The sequence below is a fragment of the Terrapene carolina genome, unplaced genomic scaffold, assembly GCF_002925995.2.
Source record: "Terrapene carolina triunguis isolate 2854851 unplaced genomic scaffold, T_m_triunguis-2.0 Scaffold89, whole genome shotgun sequence".
Classification (NCBI taxonomy): domain Eukaryota; kingdom Metazoa; phylum Chordata; order Testudines; family Emydidae; genus Terrapene; species Terrapene triunguis.
The window spans coordinates 8,585,194-8,604,493 of record NW_020664440.1 but is presented as its reverse complement, the minus strand read 5'-3'; the positions used below and the strand labels follow the sequence as shown (position 1 = coordinate 8,604,493).

General features: G+C 40.8%; 1 protein-coding gene across 1 annotated transcript in view; it reads left to right on the top strand.

Moving 5' to 3' along the window:
• FOXP1 (forkhead box P1) overlaps positions 1-19,300 on the top strand; it is a 220,319-nt gene that overhangs the window by 11,269 nt on the left and 189,750 nt on the right. The window contains exons 2-3 of the mRNA XM_029911165.1: positions 686-867; positions 1,723-1,725. Coding sequence (XP_029767025.1) covers positions 697-867; positions 1,723-1,725 — 174 coding nt within the window. The 5' untranslated portion in view covers positions 686-696. The remainder of the gene's footprint in view (positions 1-685; positions 868-1,722; positions 1,726-19,300) is intronic.

Genomic DNA, 19,300 nt, shown 5'->3' with positions numbered 1-19,300 from the left:
TCACAAGTAAAGGCCAATATTGTTCAGATACATTGTTGCAAATACTTCAGCTAACTCTAGTTGTAAAGAACTATCACTAACGTGTATACTAAGTCAGATGGATAACACTAACTAGGAGATTTACTCAAAGGGACCGGAATCCTGTGAGCGGCTGGATGAATCCTGGAAGAAAAGAATTTGCTTCCGTGAAAATCGATGAAGCACATTTCAGAGGTTGCTCAGCACCTTGGAGATACCTGAAATATCTCCATGTACTTCATAGTAATAAAAGTTGCTAATTTGACAGAATGATGGTGTGATTGGAAATCTGAATACTCAACACTCCACTTCAGCTTTCTGCTCCTGTCCACTATGTATCAAGGTTTTGATGTTGTCCATAACATGTTACATAGAATGACTTGTCAGTTTTGAAGTAAAACATCCAGATGTAATTAGAACATTGTAATTACTGATTTTATGTGTTCATTTGAAAAATATTTTTTTCTATAAGGGTAATTATTGAGCAAATAATGCTATATTTAGAAATAAACTGGTAACATGAACCGTTAATGAAAGATAAATTGTATGAAGGGAAATGACACATGTTTATAGTTTTGGCAGGATTTAAAACAGGGCATGTCTCCTTATATACAGCAACTGTTTTAACAGCTGCTTTTTTTTTTTCTCCTCCCCTAAATTATTTCAGGTTTTTGAGTCATGATGCAAGAATCTGGGATTGAGACAAAAAGTAACGGTTCAGCTATTCAGAATGGAGCAAGCAGCGGCAACCATTTACTAGAGTGCAGTCTACGGGAAGTGAGATCCAACGGTGAGACACCTTCAGTTGAAATTGGGGCTGCAGATTTAGCACATCTTCAGCAGCAGCAGGTACTGTTCAATATATTTACAACTTCACTTCCTAAAGAAAAAAAAAGTATTTAGCTCTTAAAACCTTTGATATTTGCCAGTCAAATAAATGCTTAGGAGGGCCTCCATACATATGTATGAGATGTACCCTGTAATATTTAGATAAAAGCAATCATAATGTAAAGGGAAATTTATACTTCTCTTCTCTTTCCAATGAGTGCCCTTTCCCATGCACTCGTTGGAAAGATCCAAAGATCAGTCTGTTTCTGTTGTCTAAATGTGTAGAGCCTGGTGGCTGTGACTGGGTGAACCACTATATACTAGTTTCCAAAATATGTCACTGGTTGGAAGAATCACTAACTCTGAGTTTTGTTTTTGCAACAAATTTTAATATAACCTAGCATCCTCTATCAACAGAGTCTTTTCTGTTAGCTAAATGGTTTGTTTTTCACCTACTGCAATGGAACTAAAAAATTAAATAAAATGAAATCGTCACGTCAGTCCTGTTTTTACTACAGAATCATCAGGAGCAAAATTATGGATTAATGTGTCCCCTATGTACTTTAATTATTACATTTTAGACAGACGCGATTGAGTTCATCAGTGTTATTGTTAGTAGATTAGCCATATAACATGTTATCCTTTTTTTGCTTCCTTTATAAAATTTTGAAACCCTGGTTAGAGAAGGACTTATAACAAACTGCTTAGCATGTATCATTAACCCATTTTGGAAACAAAGGCTGTGCTTCAGCAGTCGTGTGAATGTGTTTATGCCTAAACCGTACTAGCTGTAATGCAGTAAACATTCTTAAAACCTTTTAAATAAACTTTTGGCGGCTGTGCAAGTCTCTCTTAAGTGCACAGTGATCTTTTCAGCAGGTGGTGGTTGTGGTGAAGAAAAACCTGCAGTTGAAAACAAGGCAAAACCAAAGGCTTAAAAAGTAACAACTAGCCAGGTTTGCCATTGTAAGACAGAAAGCTGCCACAATTAAGCAGCTCAGAGAAATGTATGATACTAAATGCAATAGACTTTGGTTGTTTCAATCATTTTCATTCTACAGGTTTTTACTTGAAGTGAGAATGCCATCAGTGAGAAAGTCACAGCCATGCTGAATTCATTACTGCAGTAGTCACACAAAACCACGGATAAAATTTCAATAACTGCAGGCCATAGTTGAGTAAACAGTTGCACTGAAACTTAATTCCTGTTGACTTTTCCCTCATTCTTCGCCAGGGGCACATTCTGATTCGTAGTGCAAAGACAACAGGGGTTACAGCTTTGATTAATGTAGGACAGTAGAAGAGAATTAGAACCGTAAAATACGTTAGAAGTACATTCAACACCAAGGTTTGCTCTTAAAAAGGCTTCATATCCAAATGAATTAATTACACTGCTTTGATTTGAACACTGTGGAATTTTTCAGTCCTGTTTTCACCCCCCACCCCCTTTGTTTAGTGACACATGAAAAAATAAATCACCCAAATATAGCATTTGGTAGACCAAAAATACAGAACTGGGATGTTTCTTCCTTATCACCAAATATTAATCTGCATTGAAGCTGTCACCCCTTAGCATTTGTCAGCGCCTGTCCATAATCAACCAGAAGGATCGCTGTTGAGTGAGGAAACATCTTAATCTTGTATGTAATGTTCTGTATCGTTCAACAACCACCCATTTGGTCAATTAAGGAGAGAGACTGATGCATTCCAGAAAGAATTCTGTGGGGTCCTCCAACCCACTCCCAAATGATGCCCAGAACAGCTGGCTGTGCTTCCTCCATCATGCTCCCAGGCATCAGATCTGGAAGTTAAAGATAGAAATTGACTGGGGGAGAATTTCCTTATGGTGCGGTTTTGTAGGATTCTCATTTGTACTTAGTTTTTATCCTTTGCTTGTATCTTTTTTGCCAGTACTAGAATAGCTTTTGATTAACATGCTCTCCTCCAGGTTTGCAAAGGCCTTCCTGTTCTGTGTTTTAATTCTACTGTTAATTTGTTTTGATCAGTCTCTTTTCTGTTGAGTTTTCTTTTTAAAAAGTGAGCTGTTTGCTTCGTTTATAACACCTCTTTAAAAAAGAGTGCAATATCTAAAGGACTGTCAAAACTAGTGTAATAATGTATCAATCATTGTGTTTTGAAAATAGTTTTAAATTCCGGAAAGAAAAATGTTTTCAGACTGCTAATGCAAGCATTTACAGATACACATACAACACAGAGCATAATGTTTAGATGTTTCTCCATATACAACATATGCTCTCAGGTCACTTGACAGAATGCGTGCTAGATAACGCTGCTTCAATACAAATGAATGGTTATTTAAATAAAACAGCTATTTCTTAAGAGCATTTCAGTCTAAGTGTTTCTTTATGCCACCTGGCATTTGTGTTTTCTGAAAAATAAGCAGAGAGTAGATTGAGCTTGGCTCCTCTTTGGTTAGCTGGTTAACTGTGCAGTCCGATGATGAGCAATGGGCAAGCGAGAGATGCTGCCATGCAGTGCTTTTGGATAAAGCAGTGACTTGGATTTTAGAAATTGAATTCTTTTATTAAATTTGTGACTTTCAAGGACCAACAACATGTGTGTTTTTGAATTATGGAAACAAACCTTTCTCTTAAAAATAATCGTTGATTCAGGAAGTTTGAACAAATTTACAAATCCGTTTGCTTTTGTAAATCTTAATAGCATAGAAAAACATCAGGTAATGCTGGTATTCATCATTTTGGAGGAATAAAGTGGATTGTGGGTATTCTTGCAATCAGGGCGGGGATGAGTCTAGTACAAGTACTATACTGTCTTTGTCATTAGTTTGATACCACTGCAGGAGAGAGTGTAGAGGGAAACTAAATAGGTCTTAGTGCTAATATTTCTTGTAGCATGTTAAATCATCCTTTGAGTAGCAAATTTGGGGCCTAGTTCTGTAACACTTACTCAAGATGAGTAGTCCCGATTAACGTCAATGGCAATACTTGTTGAGTAAAATACTGTCCACAAGAGCAAAGGTGGCAGAGTAAGGTCCTTTGTGGAGAGGGCAGCTGGGGAGATATGAAGAGAGATAAAATTAGAGAGCTGTATGGTAGGGGATGAGAAGAATCAGCGCCAGGAATGGACAGAAGGGGTGGTAAGAACACATTCTCACAAGGTATTTGCGCCTCCTGAGAAAGGCAGTGATCCTCCTCAGCTTCTCCTGTGTTCAGTGCGAGTTGAAGATGTTCAGCATCTTTCAGAACTGGGTCTTTTCTCAAACACTGGTTTTGTTGACTGTTTTCTGCCTGTGAGACATCAAGCAGAGCATCAAGGTAACCTGGAGCATCAGACTCCTCAAGGAGAGCTGAAATAGGCAACTCGAGCAGAGCATTGGAGCAGCCCAGAGGAACTCCCAGTTGCCTAAACAGATAATAGAGGTGAGACAGAACATTGTAATAGGCCAGAGAGGCTTAGACAGAGCAACTGAGAACTGTGGCAATATCAAGTTGCTCACACAAATCACAACCTGAAGAGTTCAACAAGAACATCTAATGACCGAGGGGCCTTTGAGAGTCACGCTGCCTCAAGGGAGCTGTAATAGAACAGCTCTTGCCTACCAAAAGTAATGCATAAAGACTTGTAACTGCAGATTTTGTTTTAGTGTGAATGGGTGCAGCTCCGGTTACTTCAATGGAGTTTCTCAGATTTACCCCAATAGGCAATATGACCCATTGATTCTGAAGAACCATATAACATTCAGTGTCATTTGTTGTGACTTTTTACTGTACATTAAAGTGTTTGTTTATTAATGGAAAGATAAAAAATATGAATGGAATGAAAAGGACGGGACATAAAGGTGAATTCCAGCATATTACAGCAAGACCTGAAGTGCTCTGTTGCATATGGCAGAAATGCAAACCTCTCTACATCCATAGAAAGTTCCAGTTTGATACCAAGTACTGCCCCAAGAGTCTAAAGCCCCATATCTTTTGTCTAATCCAAAATCCTTTTGAACTTTTAGGAGGTATGACTTTAATAGTAATTTGTTGACAGATTAGCTGCAGAGATTGCAAAGAGTTTATTTTGCAAAACTGGCAGACTCATATCAGTGTTCTCTTAAGGAAAAAAAACACACATTGCTGTTTTGCAATTGCTTGCATTTATTGACAACCAGTGCTGAGCAGGCAGAATTGGAATGTTTGTATAATGTAAACCTATAGCTTGCCTGATGCAGTGTAGTGTACTTTTAGGTAGTGCATAGATTACTTGATAAAAAGGGTTACAAGGTGACTGCTTTTATGTCAAAGTAGAATAGCAATATAAATGCAAGTGGTACATAGAGAAACAAGAAGGAAGTTTATATAGAGAATTGCACTTTATGTAAGAAAGTTTCTTTTCATCACTTTGTCTTTGAACTGGACTGGACTGTAATTCTCAAGTGTCACTTAAGTTTCTGAAGAGTTTTTAGCTAAATAGTATGTTTAACCTGTGTCTACAAAAATAAGGTAAGCAGTTTTTTATTTATTGAGCAGAATTTGATAAAATGTTTAATTTTCCATTCATATTTCCTACTTTTACACCTTTACTTACCTTTGAACAAATGCATCTGATAAATTGGCAGACAAATAGAACCCTATTCATATACAAAACATTCACAACCCTATTCATATACAAAACATAAGATATTTTGGGCCAAATACTGATAGCTTACACACAATGAGTAGCTCTGTACCCCATAAGTAGGCTAAGTGACTTCAATGGGACTGTTCATGTAGCAAGGTGCTACAATGGTAGGGTATCACAATTTGGCCCTTTGGCGGTATTGAGATTTAAGTCTCACACTGAGGAAAACAAGTGTCATAAGGGATGTATGGTTTCACCAAACTCTTCCATATCAAAAGAAAGAGGAAAATGTGTGGTAAAGTCGTTATGTAGATTATTCAGAGACTGCTTTAATTTGGTAAATTAGGAATTTCAAGAGATTATTGTACTCAATAGACTTTAAGGTCAGAAGGGACCATCATGATCATCTAGTCTGACCTCCGGCACGGTAGCCCACAGAACCGCACCCTCCCACTACTGTAATAGACCCCTAACCTCTGGCTGAGTTACTGAAATCCTCAAATCATGGTTTAAAGACTTCAAGTGATAGAGAATTCACCATTTACATTAGTTTAAACCTGAAAGTGACCCGTGCCCCATGCTGCAGTGGAAGGCAAAAAAAACCCAGAGTCTCTGCCAATCTGATCTGGGGGAAAATTCCTTCCCAACCCCCAATATGGCGATTGGTTAGACCCTGAGCATGTCGGCAGAGTAGAAGTCATTCGGTATATATCAGAGTACAAATGAATTGAATGCTGTCACATTATTTAGCAACAAATTTACTAACAGTTTCATCTTTTAAAAAACATGAAAGGAGGTTATAAATTGCATCAGAAATTTTATGGTCCCACTGATCATGAAGTGGACTTATCTCTTTAGAACAAAACTACTAAAGTAGATCTTTGATAAAAGTCTTTGTTCCATATTGACACAACTGGGTTAGACTAAACTTGTTTGTTAGGCTTTAAGGTAAAACACATTTTGAGTCACTTTTGTTGGGAAGATATGGGGTGTAATTATTAAACTGCTGTTGTCATTGAAAGAGCCATTTAAGAGTATAGATTAAGCTACTTACAAGGCATCAGGATTGTGTCTGGTTTTGCATTTTACGACACTGGTAGTTCACGATTACAATAACCTCATGAAAGATCCATCTTATTGTAGAGTCTTTTTCAGCAGGGGGAATAAAAGGCAGATTTTCCATACATTGTAACTTAGTGTTTTTATCACTCAGGCTTTTTCCCCCAAGTTCTCCGATCTCCCAGCGTTGACTGGAAGGTGACACGATGTCTTTTTAGTCATTCAAATCTAATAACTTTTAATCTGAAGGTTAAGTAGTGAGATATAAACTAAGAGATGATAATATCAATTTTATGTTCACTGAAGGGCACAGTATACCACTTTCTAGTAGAGGGAAAATTGTGCGTAAAATGTCTTTTGCTTTTTAACAGAAAAGCTCTGGCTCTGCGAGCTCAGAGATGAAGCAGCGCCGGCAAAATTAAGCAAGTTTTAACCTAGAATGGCTACCTTGCCAGGATTTTTGAACCAGTGATTTTTTTTTTAATAATACAATTTTTAGCTCTCTTGTCAATGAACCATGCTGAGAACATTTGTGCAACATTCTTATCATCTCTGCTACTAATGTCTTTTGTTATAACCACTTATTGACATCAACAAGACTTAAATTATCTCTTACTGCTGAAGAAGGGTGAGGGGAAACTGCTGCTTGGTTCCACTTGCTGAGCTGTTTTTAGTTTAATTTTGGTTTGTTTCTAAAATCATTGATAAATAACCACATGAGGCTATGGGGCCTCCATATTTGCGCACTGTGTGTGTGTGTGTGTGTGTGTGTGTGTGTGTGTGTGTGTACGAACTGCATCATTGGGCATCTAACCATCTAAATTATGTGCACATCTAAATTTAGAAGCACTCTTTGGAAGTCTGCTCCTGTAGGGTTTTATGGTATAACTTTTTACTTGTGAATTAAAACGAAACAACCCAGTAGCAAGTTAGGTTTACGTTGACTCTTCAAGGAAATATGATTTTTGAAATGTGTTGTTTTTGGTTTTTAACCTAGTACATTGGTATGAAAAGTCCCCAGTGAAATGACAGGACCATGCTGTTTTTATAGGCTCACACTCCGCTCTTGTAAAATATACATGCCTCTATTTGCTCATGCTTACTCATCAAAGCAAAAAAAGTTATATATTCACCAGTTAGCCATGTTAGGGGAAAATAAACAAAGGGACATTTTAAAGCTACTATCTAAAGTTAGTATTTATCTGCACTGATAGAGAAATTCAGTGGATATAGGATATAAATTAAAAGTGTGTTTCAAATGATTGATGTTATTAAAACCATTGTAGAGAGGTTCTGTGTACTTATGGGTTGTATAATAAATGATGCAACCAAACTTTTGGTCAGTCATAGGGCAGATATAAAAAGGCATTATTCCTAATAAGGTATAATGTGATCTTGAACTCGCATAGAACTTTTCTTCATTATGGCTCTTAAGCATGTGCCTAACTTTAAGTGCATGAATAGTCGTGTTAAGATCAATGGGACTGCTCATGCGTTTAAAGTTAGGGATCTGCTTAAGGATCTTGCTGAACTGGGGCTTACGTGATTTCAGACCAAGAAGAGTATGTGTTGAGTATTGAAATACTTTAAAATAAATTTCACTGCTTGGAAATAGAATATATTTTAAAATATATTGTTAATGTGAAAGAGCAGGCTGTATTTGGGACTCCATTATCATTTTTGGAGGTAGGATAATGTTGCATTGATTTTACAGATTTCAGCCTTTGCTTCACAGAGGTCATGTCTTACAAACATGATTTTGGTCCCACTTACACTACTTTTATACCAGTGTAACTCTATTGACTTCAACAGAGTTAGGGCTGATTTACACCTATGTAAATGAGACCAGAATGAAGTTCTGTGATTTTCTATTGTTGTGGGCCTGTATTGTGTTCTTTCTCTTTTGGAGCTCCATTGCATCACAGCAAGTGAAAAGGAACTCCGCACTAGTTGAACGGAATGTTTGCACAACGACAAGTTACACTGTAAATAGTGAAGCTCTCGCATATGGTATGTTTCATGGTTTTTTTTATTTAAATTGGATTCACAGTTTCTAACTTTCATGCAGAGCATCTCAAGTAAACAGAATTATTATTCTAAGTTAAATGTTGTCTGTTCTTTAAAAGTCAGTTAAAAGAGTGCAATAAAATAATGTAAAGTTTTACAATATTGCAAATGTAATATGAGTATTGTCAGCTGTGTCGCTATTTTGTGAGTTTTGTTAGCCACCATGACTATGTTTTAAAACAAAATTCGTTTGGAACTTATTTTAAATTGAACGAGTATTTTATTTTTTTCTGTATGAAATCTATATATTTCTAAAGTAAGTGTAAAATCACAGACGTTTCTGAAGCCTAGGGTAAGTGTCATCTTTATTTCAGGTTCAGCGTTTCAATTTATTCTTCATCATATTTCTTGTTTTTCTCTTCAAGGGTTATTTGGTAGTAAAAATAATGCTTTGTAAATACAGGGCTAGTAGTGCTAGATAAAGTTAGGCCATTTCAGATGTGGCTAGGAACTGCACAGATTTAGCACAATAGCTCTGCCAAAACATTTCAGATTAAAATTCTAAGGGCTTGTCTACCTGAACACTTAATTCATGGTAAACTGAAGTGTTAATCTACCCCCAGTTAGGCTGCTACATGCTAAGTGTCTATGCAGACCCTGCTGCCACGCACTAAAAGTTCCCTAGCGCAGTTTAATCTACTCCCATTTCAAAGCACACTATTGAACTTAGAGCACTCAGCAGCAGGGTTCCCACAGGCACTGAGCATGAGACAGGGAAATGTAAGGTAGATTTATGCACCAGCTTGCCACAAACTAAGGCTATGTCTATACGTGGAGCTAGGGGTGTGTTTCCAGCTCAAGTAGATGTGCTTGTGCACACTGAAAATAGAAATGTGGCCGTGATAGCACTGACAGTGGCAAGCAGCAGCAAGGGCTAGCTTCCTCAAGTCCAAACCTGTCCAGACCCTATGGGTACATATTTGGAGTAGCTAGCCCTCGCCACTGCATGTGCTACCCCAGCTACAATACTATTTTTAGCGTGCTAGCTGAATTAGAGTTAGTGTGAGTATGTCTACCCGAGCAGGGAATTACACCCTGTAGGCACAGCTGAAGATCACGTCTACACTACAAACTTTGGTCAACGCAAGTTACGTTGTCATAAAACCGCTGTAGTTAGTATATTGCTTGTGTGCATGCATACTTGGCGCCTTCTGTTGATGGTGCACCTACTCACTGGGAGTGCTTTTATCGATGCACAGTGCAGTGCATCATGGGTAGGTATCCCAGTGTGCAACCCGCCACCATCTAGCACTTTTGTTTTTTGTGAAGTTTTGGCAATACATGGTGGGACCAAAACGAGTTGCACAGGGGTGCCTGAGAGCAAAGGTTCAAATTCCCACCATGCAACTGTCTCCATCCCATAATGTTATCCGTAGTCCAGAATTTTCACACCTGTTTTCAAAAACCCATGTGCGCCCCCTCGCTGTCCGCTATCTGGCAGAAGCATGGAGCCTTCAAAGCTCTGCACTGTTGTCATAAGTGTTCCAAGCACAGGGTGCACGAACATGCAGTATTTGCAGAGCTGGAAGAAGAACCGACTCAACAGGGAACATGACAGGTTCTTGGAGGACAAATTGCTGTGGGACATAGTGAGAACCAATTCAAAGTTGTTGGTGGGGTTCACGGAGCAGCTATAGATGGTGGAGTGTTGCTGCTGGGCCTAAGAAACGAAAACTGACCGTTGGGATTGCGTCAAAATAAAGGTTTGGGATGATGAGCAGTGGCTGCAGAACTTTCAGATGCGCAAGGCCACGTTCCTGGATCTATGTGCCGAGCTCAGCTCACCCCAGCCCTCCAGCACAGGGACACCAGAATGAGAGCTGTGCTGTCAGTGGAGAAGCGAGTGGCAATCACTCCTTGGAAACTTGCAATGCCAGATAGCTATTGCTCAGTGGGAAATCATTTTGGAGTTGAAAAATCCACTGTGGGGGGGTCGTTGTCATGCAAGTGTGCAAGCCTGTTAATCACCTCCTGCTATGCATGTCTCTGACTCTCGGCAATGTGCAGGACATAGTGGATGGTTTTGTAGCAATGGAGTTCAACTGTGGTGGAGCATTACATGGCACGCATATCCCTATTTTGGCATCAAACCATTTTGCCACAGAGTACATCACGAGAAAGGGCTACTTTTCTATGGGTATGCAAGCGTGGGTGGATCACTGGGGACGCTTCACTGACATCAGTGCTGGCTACTTAGGGAAGGTGCAAGATGCTCGTATTTTTAAGAATATAGAACTTTTCAGAAAGCTACGAGCAGGGACTTTCTTTCCTGACTGATGGATTACCATTGGGAATGTTGTAATGACTGCAGTGGTGTGGGGACCTGGGGACCCAGCCTGCCTCTTGCTCTCCTGGCTCATGAGGCCATACACTGGCCACCCTTGACTGCACTGAGGAGAGATTCAGTTACTGACTCAGCATATGCAGAATGACAGTTGAATGTGTATTTGGCAAACTGAAGGGACACTGGCGGTGTTTACTCACAAGATTGGATCTCAATGAGAATAATATCCCAATGGTTATCGCTGCCTGCTGTGTCCTGCATAATATCTGTGAAGGAAAGGGGGAAAAGCTGCTGCCAGGGTGAAGGGTGGGGGTGGGGTGGCTGTCTGCTGAGTTTGAACAGCCAGACACAAGGGCTAGTAGAAGAGCTCAACACAGAGCTATGTGACTCAGGGAAGGCTTTGAAGGAGCAGTGAGCCACAGTAATGCTTTGTGGTGTACTGAGCTCTATTTGGCCCTGCTGTTTTGGGGCATGTCAGGAATTGTGTTGTGCTTGTTGTACATGTGTGAATATAACACTGTCAGTGCACCTATTAATTTGTGCAGTGCTTGCTGTACATTTATGATTATTACACTGTGTTTGTTAGTGATTCCGTGAGTTGTGTCACACCATACAGGTGTGACACAACATGTAGTTGGTTGCTTTCAGAACTTCTAGGTAGTCTGCAGCATACGTTGTGAACTAATGATTAATTTATGTTCCAAATAATAGAATTTTATTCTGTAACAAAATCAAGGAAAAGAAAAGTCTGTGCAATTTTAAAGCAAATATATGAAAAACTTAACAAATTAATACAACAGAATTTATGAAGGTGAAAGATCATTCATGTCCATTTTAGTTACACATACAACAACTGTGGCTTTCAGAGGTCAGTGCATGTAAAACTGTGGTTGTTTTTAGTGTCCCCCAGGGTGGAGTGGTAGGGGTAGGGGAGTGGCCCCTGATGCGACTTGGAATATTGAGGGGGGTTATTCAGGGAGGTGCTGCAGTGGAGTTCTCCATGGACTGCAGAGGGAGGCAAGCCCAGGATTGTTGAACTTGTAGGCCCACAAGAGTGTGCAGCATCTGTGTTTGCTGCCAGAAAAGTCCCATTAGAATCATAGAATATCAGGGTTGGAAGGGACCTCAGGAGGTCATCTAGTCCAACCTCCTGCTCAAAGCAGGACCAATTCCCAACTAAATCATCCCAGCCAGGGCTTTGTCAAGCTGGGCCTTAAAAACCTCCAAGGAAGGAGATTCCACCACCTCCGTAGGTAAAGCATTCCAGTGCTTCACCACCCTCCTAGTGTTATGGTGCATCCCCCTCTCCTTTTCCTGCTCGGACTCTTGGGCCTTTCTCCTCTCCACTCTTCCTTTCTCCAGGCTGTCTGCAATGTTCATCTTCCAGGCCCCGTGCTCACGGTCTGATGCAGCACTAGCTTGCAGGATCTCATTGAACACGTCATCCCAAGTTCTTGTCTTTCTCCTCCTTATCTGGCTCAGGCATTCCACGAGTGAGGAGGGAACCCCTCAAGGCTGCAGTGGCAGCAGCTGCAGATAAAGCACATGGAAGTACCATTAATTATCAGTATAGTCCCAACAGAAAGCGAAAGTTAAGATTCAGAACTCCCTTCCCTGGCTCCCCTAACATTTTAAACAAGACATGCTCATTGACACATCTGCTTGAGAGTGTTTGTGCATGGCAAGCCCTGGTGAGTGGGACCCACCAAGGGGTAAGGGAAGCGAGGAGGGAATTGCTCAGTTGCGTGAAACTATGGGCATACTACTGGCAACATTTTCCATGGGTGGTGGTGACTTTAGCTGATGTCTCACTCCTGAGGGTAACAAAGGCAGAGAGAGCACATCTGCTGTTGCTGTTCTGAAGCCGCCTGGGCCCCTATGTTGCTAGCCTGTGTACTGCAGTGATAAGAGCCTGCCACTCTTATCTCTGACTGGTGTGGGAAATTATCCTACTGCGGAGGAAGAAATAAGGCTCCAATCCCTAGGAACCTTCAGGAGAAGATTGCAGAGTCCCTCTATGAAAGTATCATCGAGATCTCTTGAGAGGATTCAAGGGACATCCCTGTGTACATAAACTGCTCCCCCTTGCCGAACTCCACAGTGCAGTGAAATGCAGATAACAACTCTACTTTCTTTGTTGTACCACTATCTCTTCTAGTACAAGTAAATTAATGAAAAGTCGATTATTGGGTCCTCTTAGTTGCGGGTGCCCTCACGTAATGTGAAATAAATTTGCACACTTACCTGAGGATCCTTGCCCTACATCGGGCTCATCTGTTCTTGAGTGCCAGGGCTGACTGACTGGACTGTGATGGAGTCTCAAATAGGTCCTGGCTCACAGCATAGCTGGACCCCCCGGTTGCATGTCCCCCATCTCTGGTTCTTCCTCTTCCATTTCCTCCTCATCCTCACTGTTCATGCCAGGGGCCTGTCTCTCGGGCATTTTGGAGGAATCGACAGTGGTCTGTGGGGAAATGATGGGGTCTTCGCCAAATACAGCTTGCAGTTCTTTGTAACATCAGCACGTCTGCAGTGTGGCACCAGATCGATTGTTGGCCTCCCTGGCTTTCTGGTAGGCCTGCTGCAGTTCCTCTGCTTTCACGTGGCACTGCTGGTGGTCCCCGTTGTTCTCGTACTCCCGCATTATCCATGCAGTCTGCTCAGAGAGGTCCACATTCCTACGCCTGGTCTGTTTCTGTGCTCGCACAGCTTCTTCTCTCCACAGGCCCAGGAGATCCAGTATCTCCTGTCCGCTCCAAGCTGGAGTGCATCTGGAACATGTAGCCGGCATGGTCAGCTGGAGAGTTGCACGCAACAATGGAGAGCTGCTAGGTGCGCTCTCCAAGCTGGGCAATCAGGAAAAGGTATTTTAAAAATTCATGGGGTTCTAAAGGAAAGGAGGGCCTGGTCTAGTGAACCCGGCAGAGGAGTTCATAATTGTGAAGAGAGCGGTCAGTGTCAGGCATTGTTGGACAGCTGCTCAAGGACTGTTAGGATCAACATAGGTAATGCAGTGTCTACGCTTACACTGCATCGACCTCAGTACATTGACCACGGCTCAGTGCCGCTTGGGAGGTGTTGTTACTATGTTGGTGTCACAGGGCGCTTACATCAGTGGGTGACACATTGAAGAGTAGACTTGCGCATAACTAGGTTGGTGCAAGGCGGCTTACATTGAGCTAACTTTGTAGTGTAAACCAGGCCTTAGTGTTCATGTAGACAAGCCCTAAGACAGACTTAGGAAAGCGATGTAGGAAATGGTTATGAGTTCAGGTAGCTTGGAATAATGTTTTGTTGGCATAATATGGATTATTATTTGAGAAACATAGAGATTCGGGATGGCAATCTTTAAGTAAAGAAATGTCACTGGACCAGCTGATACACAGATGTCAGATGCAAGGGCATGGAAAGGACATTTTTGCCTTCTAATAGAGTATTGAAATAAGCACAAATGCCTTTAACTTTGAATAAACAGTTTAGCTCAAGCCTCTAAGTTTAACTGTGGGACCAATGCACTTACTAGGTCTACTTACCTTTTAAGAAAATTAAGAAAGAAAATGATGCATTTTATACCGACCAGCATCATTAATTGATGGGGATAACACAAATGGTTTAGATTTAGAAATGCAGAGTAAGGTCACATTTTGCCTCCAGAATCTGAAGTAATGAGGATTTTATTTCAGATAACATCTTTGGGGTTGATACTTAAAAAACACAACTTTTACTGGTGCCGATTTACCAGGGGTCATTTATAGAAACGTGTGTATGTGTGTGTGTGTGTGTATATATATATATATATATAGGTTAGGGTTTGGCGTTTTCTTTTATGTAGTAGCACTTGCCAGAGTTCAGGTGGGATTTTAGTCTCTACTAAATTGTACCTGGAGATTAAATGCAGGCAGGTGGGGGAAAATAACTGCATATTTTTTTGTGCCCAAATCAGGAGGACCACAAATTAAAGAAATGTAAATGATGAAGTACCTACAGCAAATTTTCCCTACAAAAATTTGTTTGTATTACATCACTGATACAGGAAAAATCAAGGGCAACTAGAACTGCAACACTGTTAAAAGGGCAGCTCTTTAGCTGTGCTACTCGCTACCAGACAGCCAATGATTTGGTTTGTTAAGACTGTGGATGTCATGCAATCCTCTCTACTCGTGTCTGCTTTCTTGTGAGCTGGGTGCCTTTCAAAATTCTTGTTGGCTGCTCACAAGAGTGGTGTAGACAGAAGAGCAACACCTTGGATCTGTGCTTACATCCTGCATCATCCTTCATCAGCAACAAACCCCGAGCTTTGGGTTTCTAATTGCTTGCTCACTCAGAGAAGGAGGTAGGGCATTTTTGTTTTTTAAACTAAGCATTTATTTCATATTTTCAGTTCTACATAACGCAGTAATTGAGTGGTGAAAACATGTCAAATTAGATCTAAAGTCAAAGTGGTTCATATTATGGGGCATTGGTACCCAACATTTTACACTGAAGACAAAAATAAAATTATAGAGGTAAATTTTCCCATGTTCCCAGGGCCAACATGAAACCATGCACCACTTAAACCCTACAAATACAGCTTACGGGAGGCTTACATGGCATAGAAGTCTTTTGCTGGCATAGGGGTGAGTTTCACCCATAATGAAACCAAATCTAATGACCACCAGCCCATGGAAAATCTCAGTCTCTGGAAGAATTGCTGTAGAATGTCTTCTACTTTACATTATACTGCATTATGTGCCCACTTGCCTAACATGTTAATGACTACCTGCCAACCCATCCTCCTGCATAAAACTCCGTGAAAGAAAAGTGGGAGGGAAGGGTGTTCTGGCTTTTCTTTTGGAAGCCTAGATAGAAAAGAATGTTTAGGATGAAAGGGTGAACAATGTAGTTAAGATGCTGATCCTTTTGTGGCAGTTCATTAATAAGATTTGCACGGATTGGGCTGTTGGGTTTTCATGGGTACTGGAAGTTTCGGCTGACATCTTGCCTACATTGGAGTGACAGAATATGGACTAGATGCTGAGGTAGTATGCATTAAACACATACATATGCAGTGTTTTTAAAGCCGTGTCAGTCCCAGGATATTAGAGACGCAAGGTGAGTGAGATATCTTTTATTGGACCAACTTCTATTGAGCTTCTACAGAGCTTACATTGACCTGAAGAAGAGCTCTGTGGGAGCTTGAAAGCTTTTCTCTCTCACCAACAGAAGTTGGTCCAATAAAAGATATTATCTCCTTCACCTTGTCTCTCTGTAAACATATGGAATTTTTAAAAATTACATTAAAAGGAAATTAAGTTTGCAAAATCAAGAACTCGGAAGTTAGAAAATGCCAGTTATAAGCCACTGAACACGGGGTCTTAGAATGGAAAGTGTTAGGCACCTGAATGAGAGGCATTGCTACCAGCTCTGCCTATAATCAGTTGTATACTTATATGGCCCAAAACTGATAGGTGGGTTAGTTTGTACATTGAGATCAGTCTCTGCACTTCTGTGCTTCATTCAGGATCTAAGATTTTGATAGTGTTGCCGCTCTGGATTTGGGAGAGTCAATAGATATTTCAGCATTAGGAGACATTTTAAAAACACTTATAAAAGGCAAAAAGGAAGAGGTTTTATTTCCAAAATGTTTTTATAATGGAAAATATTTAGGTGGCACTTGGCTTTATAAATGTCTGTATGACTGTTGCCCATGCCTGGGGAGCCTTAAGTGACACAAAGCAGGTGCTGAGTAGAGATTTTGTTTTTGTTTTTATTGAGACGGGGAGGGATAGCTCAGTGGTTTGAGCATTGATGCCTGCTAAACCCAGGGTTGTGAGTTCAATCCTTGAGGGGGCCATTTAGGGAATCGGGGGCAAAAAATTGGGGATTGGTCCTGCTTTGAGCAGGGGGTTGGACTAGATGACCTTCTGAGGTCCCTTCCAACCCTGATATTCTATGAATCTATGAGATTTGGCTTATGCCAGAATCCACAGTCCACTTCTCTGGGTACGGAGGCTCACCAGCAGTGGGACCCAGCATGGTGGTGTTGTGTGAGGGAACTGATTGGGGAAGTCAGTGTGAGAGGTGTATACTCCCTGTGCAGTGCTTTGCTATGTGGAGTCCCTCTTTACCCACCGAGCAGGCAGGGCAGAGCCAATGGGGCAGTTGTGTGCATCTTCCCATCCTCTCGGGAAATGGAGCATGGTAAAGATTAATACAGCCTTCTCCAGCCAGTAGACCTCGGCATCAATCCTGTACAGAGAACCGCCTGGGGAAACCCCACTGTCTGCTCAAAGCTCCACTGAAGTCAATGGGGTTCTGCACAGCTACGGCAGTCCACTCACATGGTTCTCTTTGCATGATCAAAGCCATGGCTTAAAGTGACTTGTATAAGGTCGCCGAGAGTAAATTGTAGAGCCATAAAAGAACTCAGGAATTCTGAGTCCTGCTCCTAGTCCTCTGTTCTGACAACTGGCGCTCACCCCTCCTGAGCAAGAGCTCCACTTTCTTTTGCAAATTTGAGAAGTGTATAAATATCTCTCTTCACCATTGTCCTTTTTGTGAATTCAAAAGCCAGGGTTTCCGCCCCCCTGGACATCCACCCACCCCAAAGCCTTCCACTGGTGTAAGTTTAAGTACCCTTATTTGTGCCAAAATTATCCAGTATGACTTTTGTGTAAACATGCCCGTTGTGCAGTGGAACATGGCCTGCCTCCTTTCCACTACAGAATCAGCTTTTCAACTCACATCATGATCCAAAATATGCCTGCTAAATAACAGGCAGCTTGTTATGTGAAGGGGAAATAGTCTACTTATTCCTACTCTGATCGCTTGCATTCTGTAATACAGATCCAAAAGAAAAATCCCTCCGTAGTCAATAAACAACAAAAAGCAGACTTATCTTTTATAGCGTTCTTGAAACAAACGTAAGGTTATAACACTAAAACAGGTTTTATTAAATCTAGGCATGAATCCACATTGAAGAAATAATCTACTGCTTTCTTTCAGTTTCTTGTCTTTTTAATTAGTGCTAGCAATGGGATTGTTAGCTTTTAAGATACGGTAAATATGGGCCTATTAATATTATTGAACATAATACTTAACAAGGTACAAGAAGTGCTGGTAGCTGTAGATATTTTATAGTCAAGTTGAAAGCAGGCCATTTTCTGTTTGACAAATTTTCCTTTATTACCATTGTGTTTAGGTACACAGAACATGAAGCCTTAAACTGTAAACTTTTTCCAGGTGTCTAGAACAGCTGTCGCTGACTGACAGGCGTAGGGAATGCATTGTATGTTTTTTCAGTATTGTGTGGCATGTTTGAACCCCTTTTCCCAACAGAAAAATATTTCGGACTCCTTATTTTTCTTGAGAAATGATTCAACAGGTTCTACAGATTAGGAAGGAGACCTTTTGAAGTTTTTTACTCTTGGTTCAATTCTTTTAGCTTGTATAAAGACTGGATTATAAGGGTTTAGCAGCGATTAGCTCTGTTTACAGTATTTTCTTTGCTCACAGAGTAGGGTGCTCTTTTTTAGAGTATGTTTTATTTTTCAGTGTTTCTGTTGACTAGCTGTTTTTTCCCCTAATTGATTACAAGGACAATTGCTTGGTGTGACACCTAAAAGTTATTGCTCACTAGGGCTGTGTATAGGGACTATGGTAGGAATGTAAAAGATTCATAAATCACAAGTGAAAATACGAATTTTTCCCTGAGGAAAGAGAACCTCATTTTATATTCTTGTTTGGGGAACTTTCTGTGGCTATGACTTTGAGAGAGGCCTACTGGTTACAGTAGACCATTGCTAGTGAACGTTGATAACCTAGTTAAGTGCAGAAAGCACACCATCGTAAGTCAATCCAGACACCCAAATCCAGGGGCGCTTAAGATTCTCTCTCTCTCTCCTGTCCTTATCATTTCTCATCTTTTAATTTGGGTAGGCTGGCTTTTTTCACAAAGCCCTGGGGGAGACTGAAAAACAGTTGTATTTCAAGACACTTTGTGGTCAGCTTTACACGGCTTTTTCGCTTGTCTAGTAAGGAGTGTCTCACCAACATGGAGGGACTGACTTTTTCAGTCACTTTTGTTTGGTAATCAAAAACAGAAGAGAGAATCACATCCCTCCCATGGTGGTAAGGACAGCCCACTTTAAGGAGAAATCAATCATCCTTTTGCTTGGTTGCATCCACCCATCCTGCCTTTAGGACAAATATTTCTAATCATGCGAGGAAATCAAAATTGAAAGCATCAGAACCTCTGTCAATTAGATGCAGCCTACCTAGCCTAAAACATCTGAGCAAATACATACAGTAAGTGTTCACAATGGCAAAAGTAGCCCTAACTAGAGATACCAGGTGCCACATGTCTATTAACCAATTGTCTAGATCTTTTTACTACAAAAGAATTAGGGGCTCTTTCTTCAAACCTTATTTGGCCCCAGGGAACACCATATGAGGATGTACTATGGAAACAACCCACTT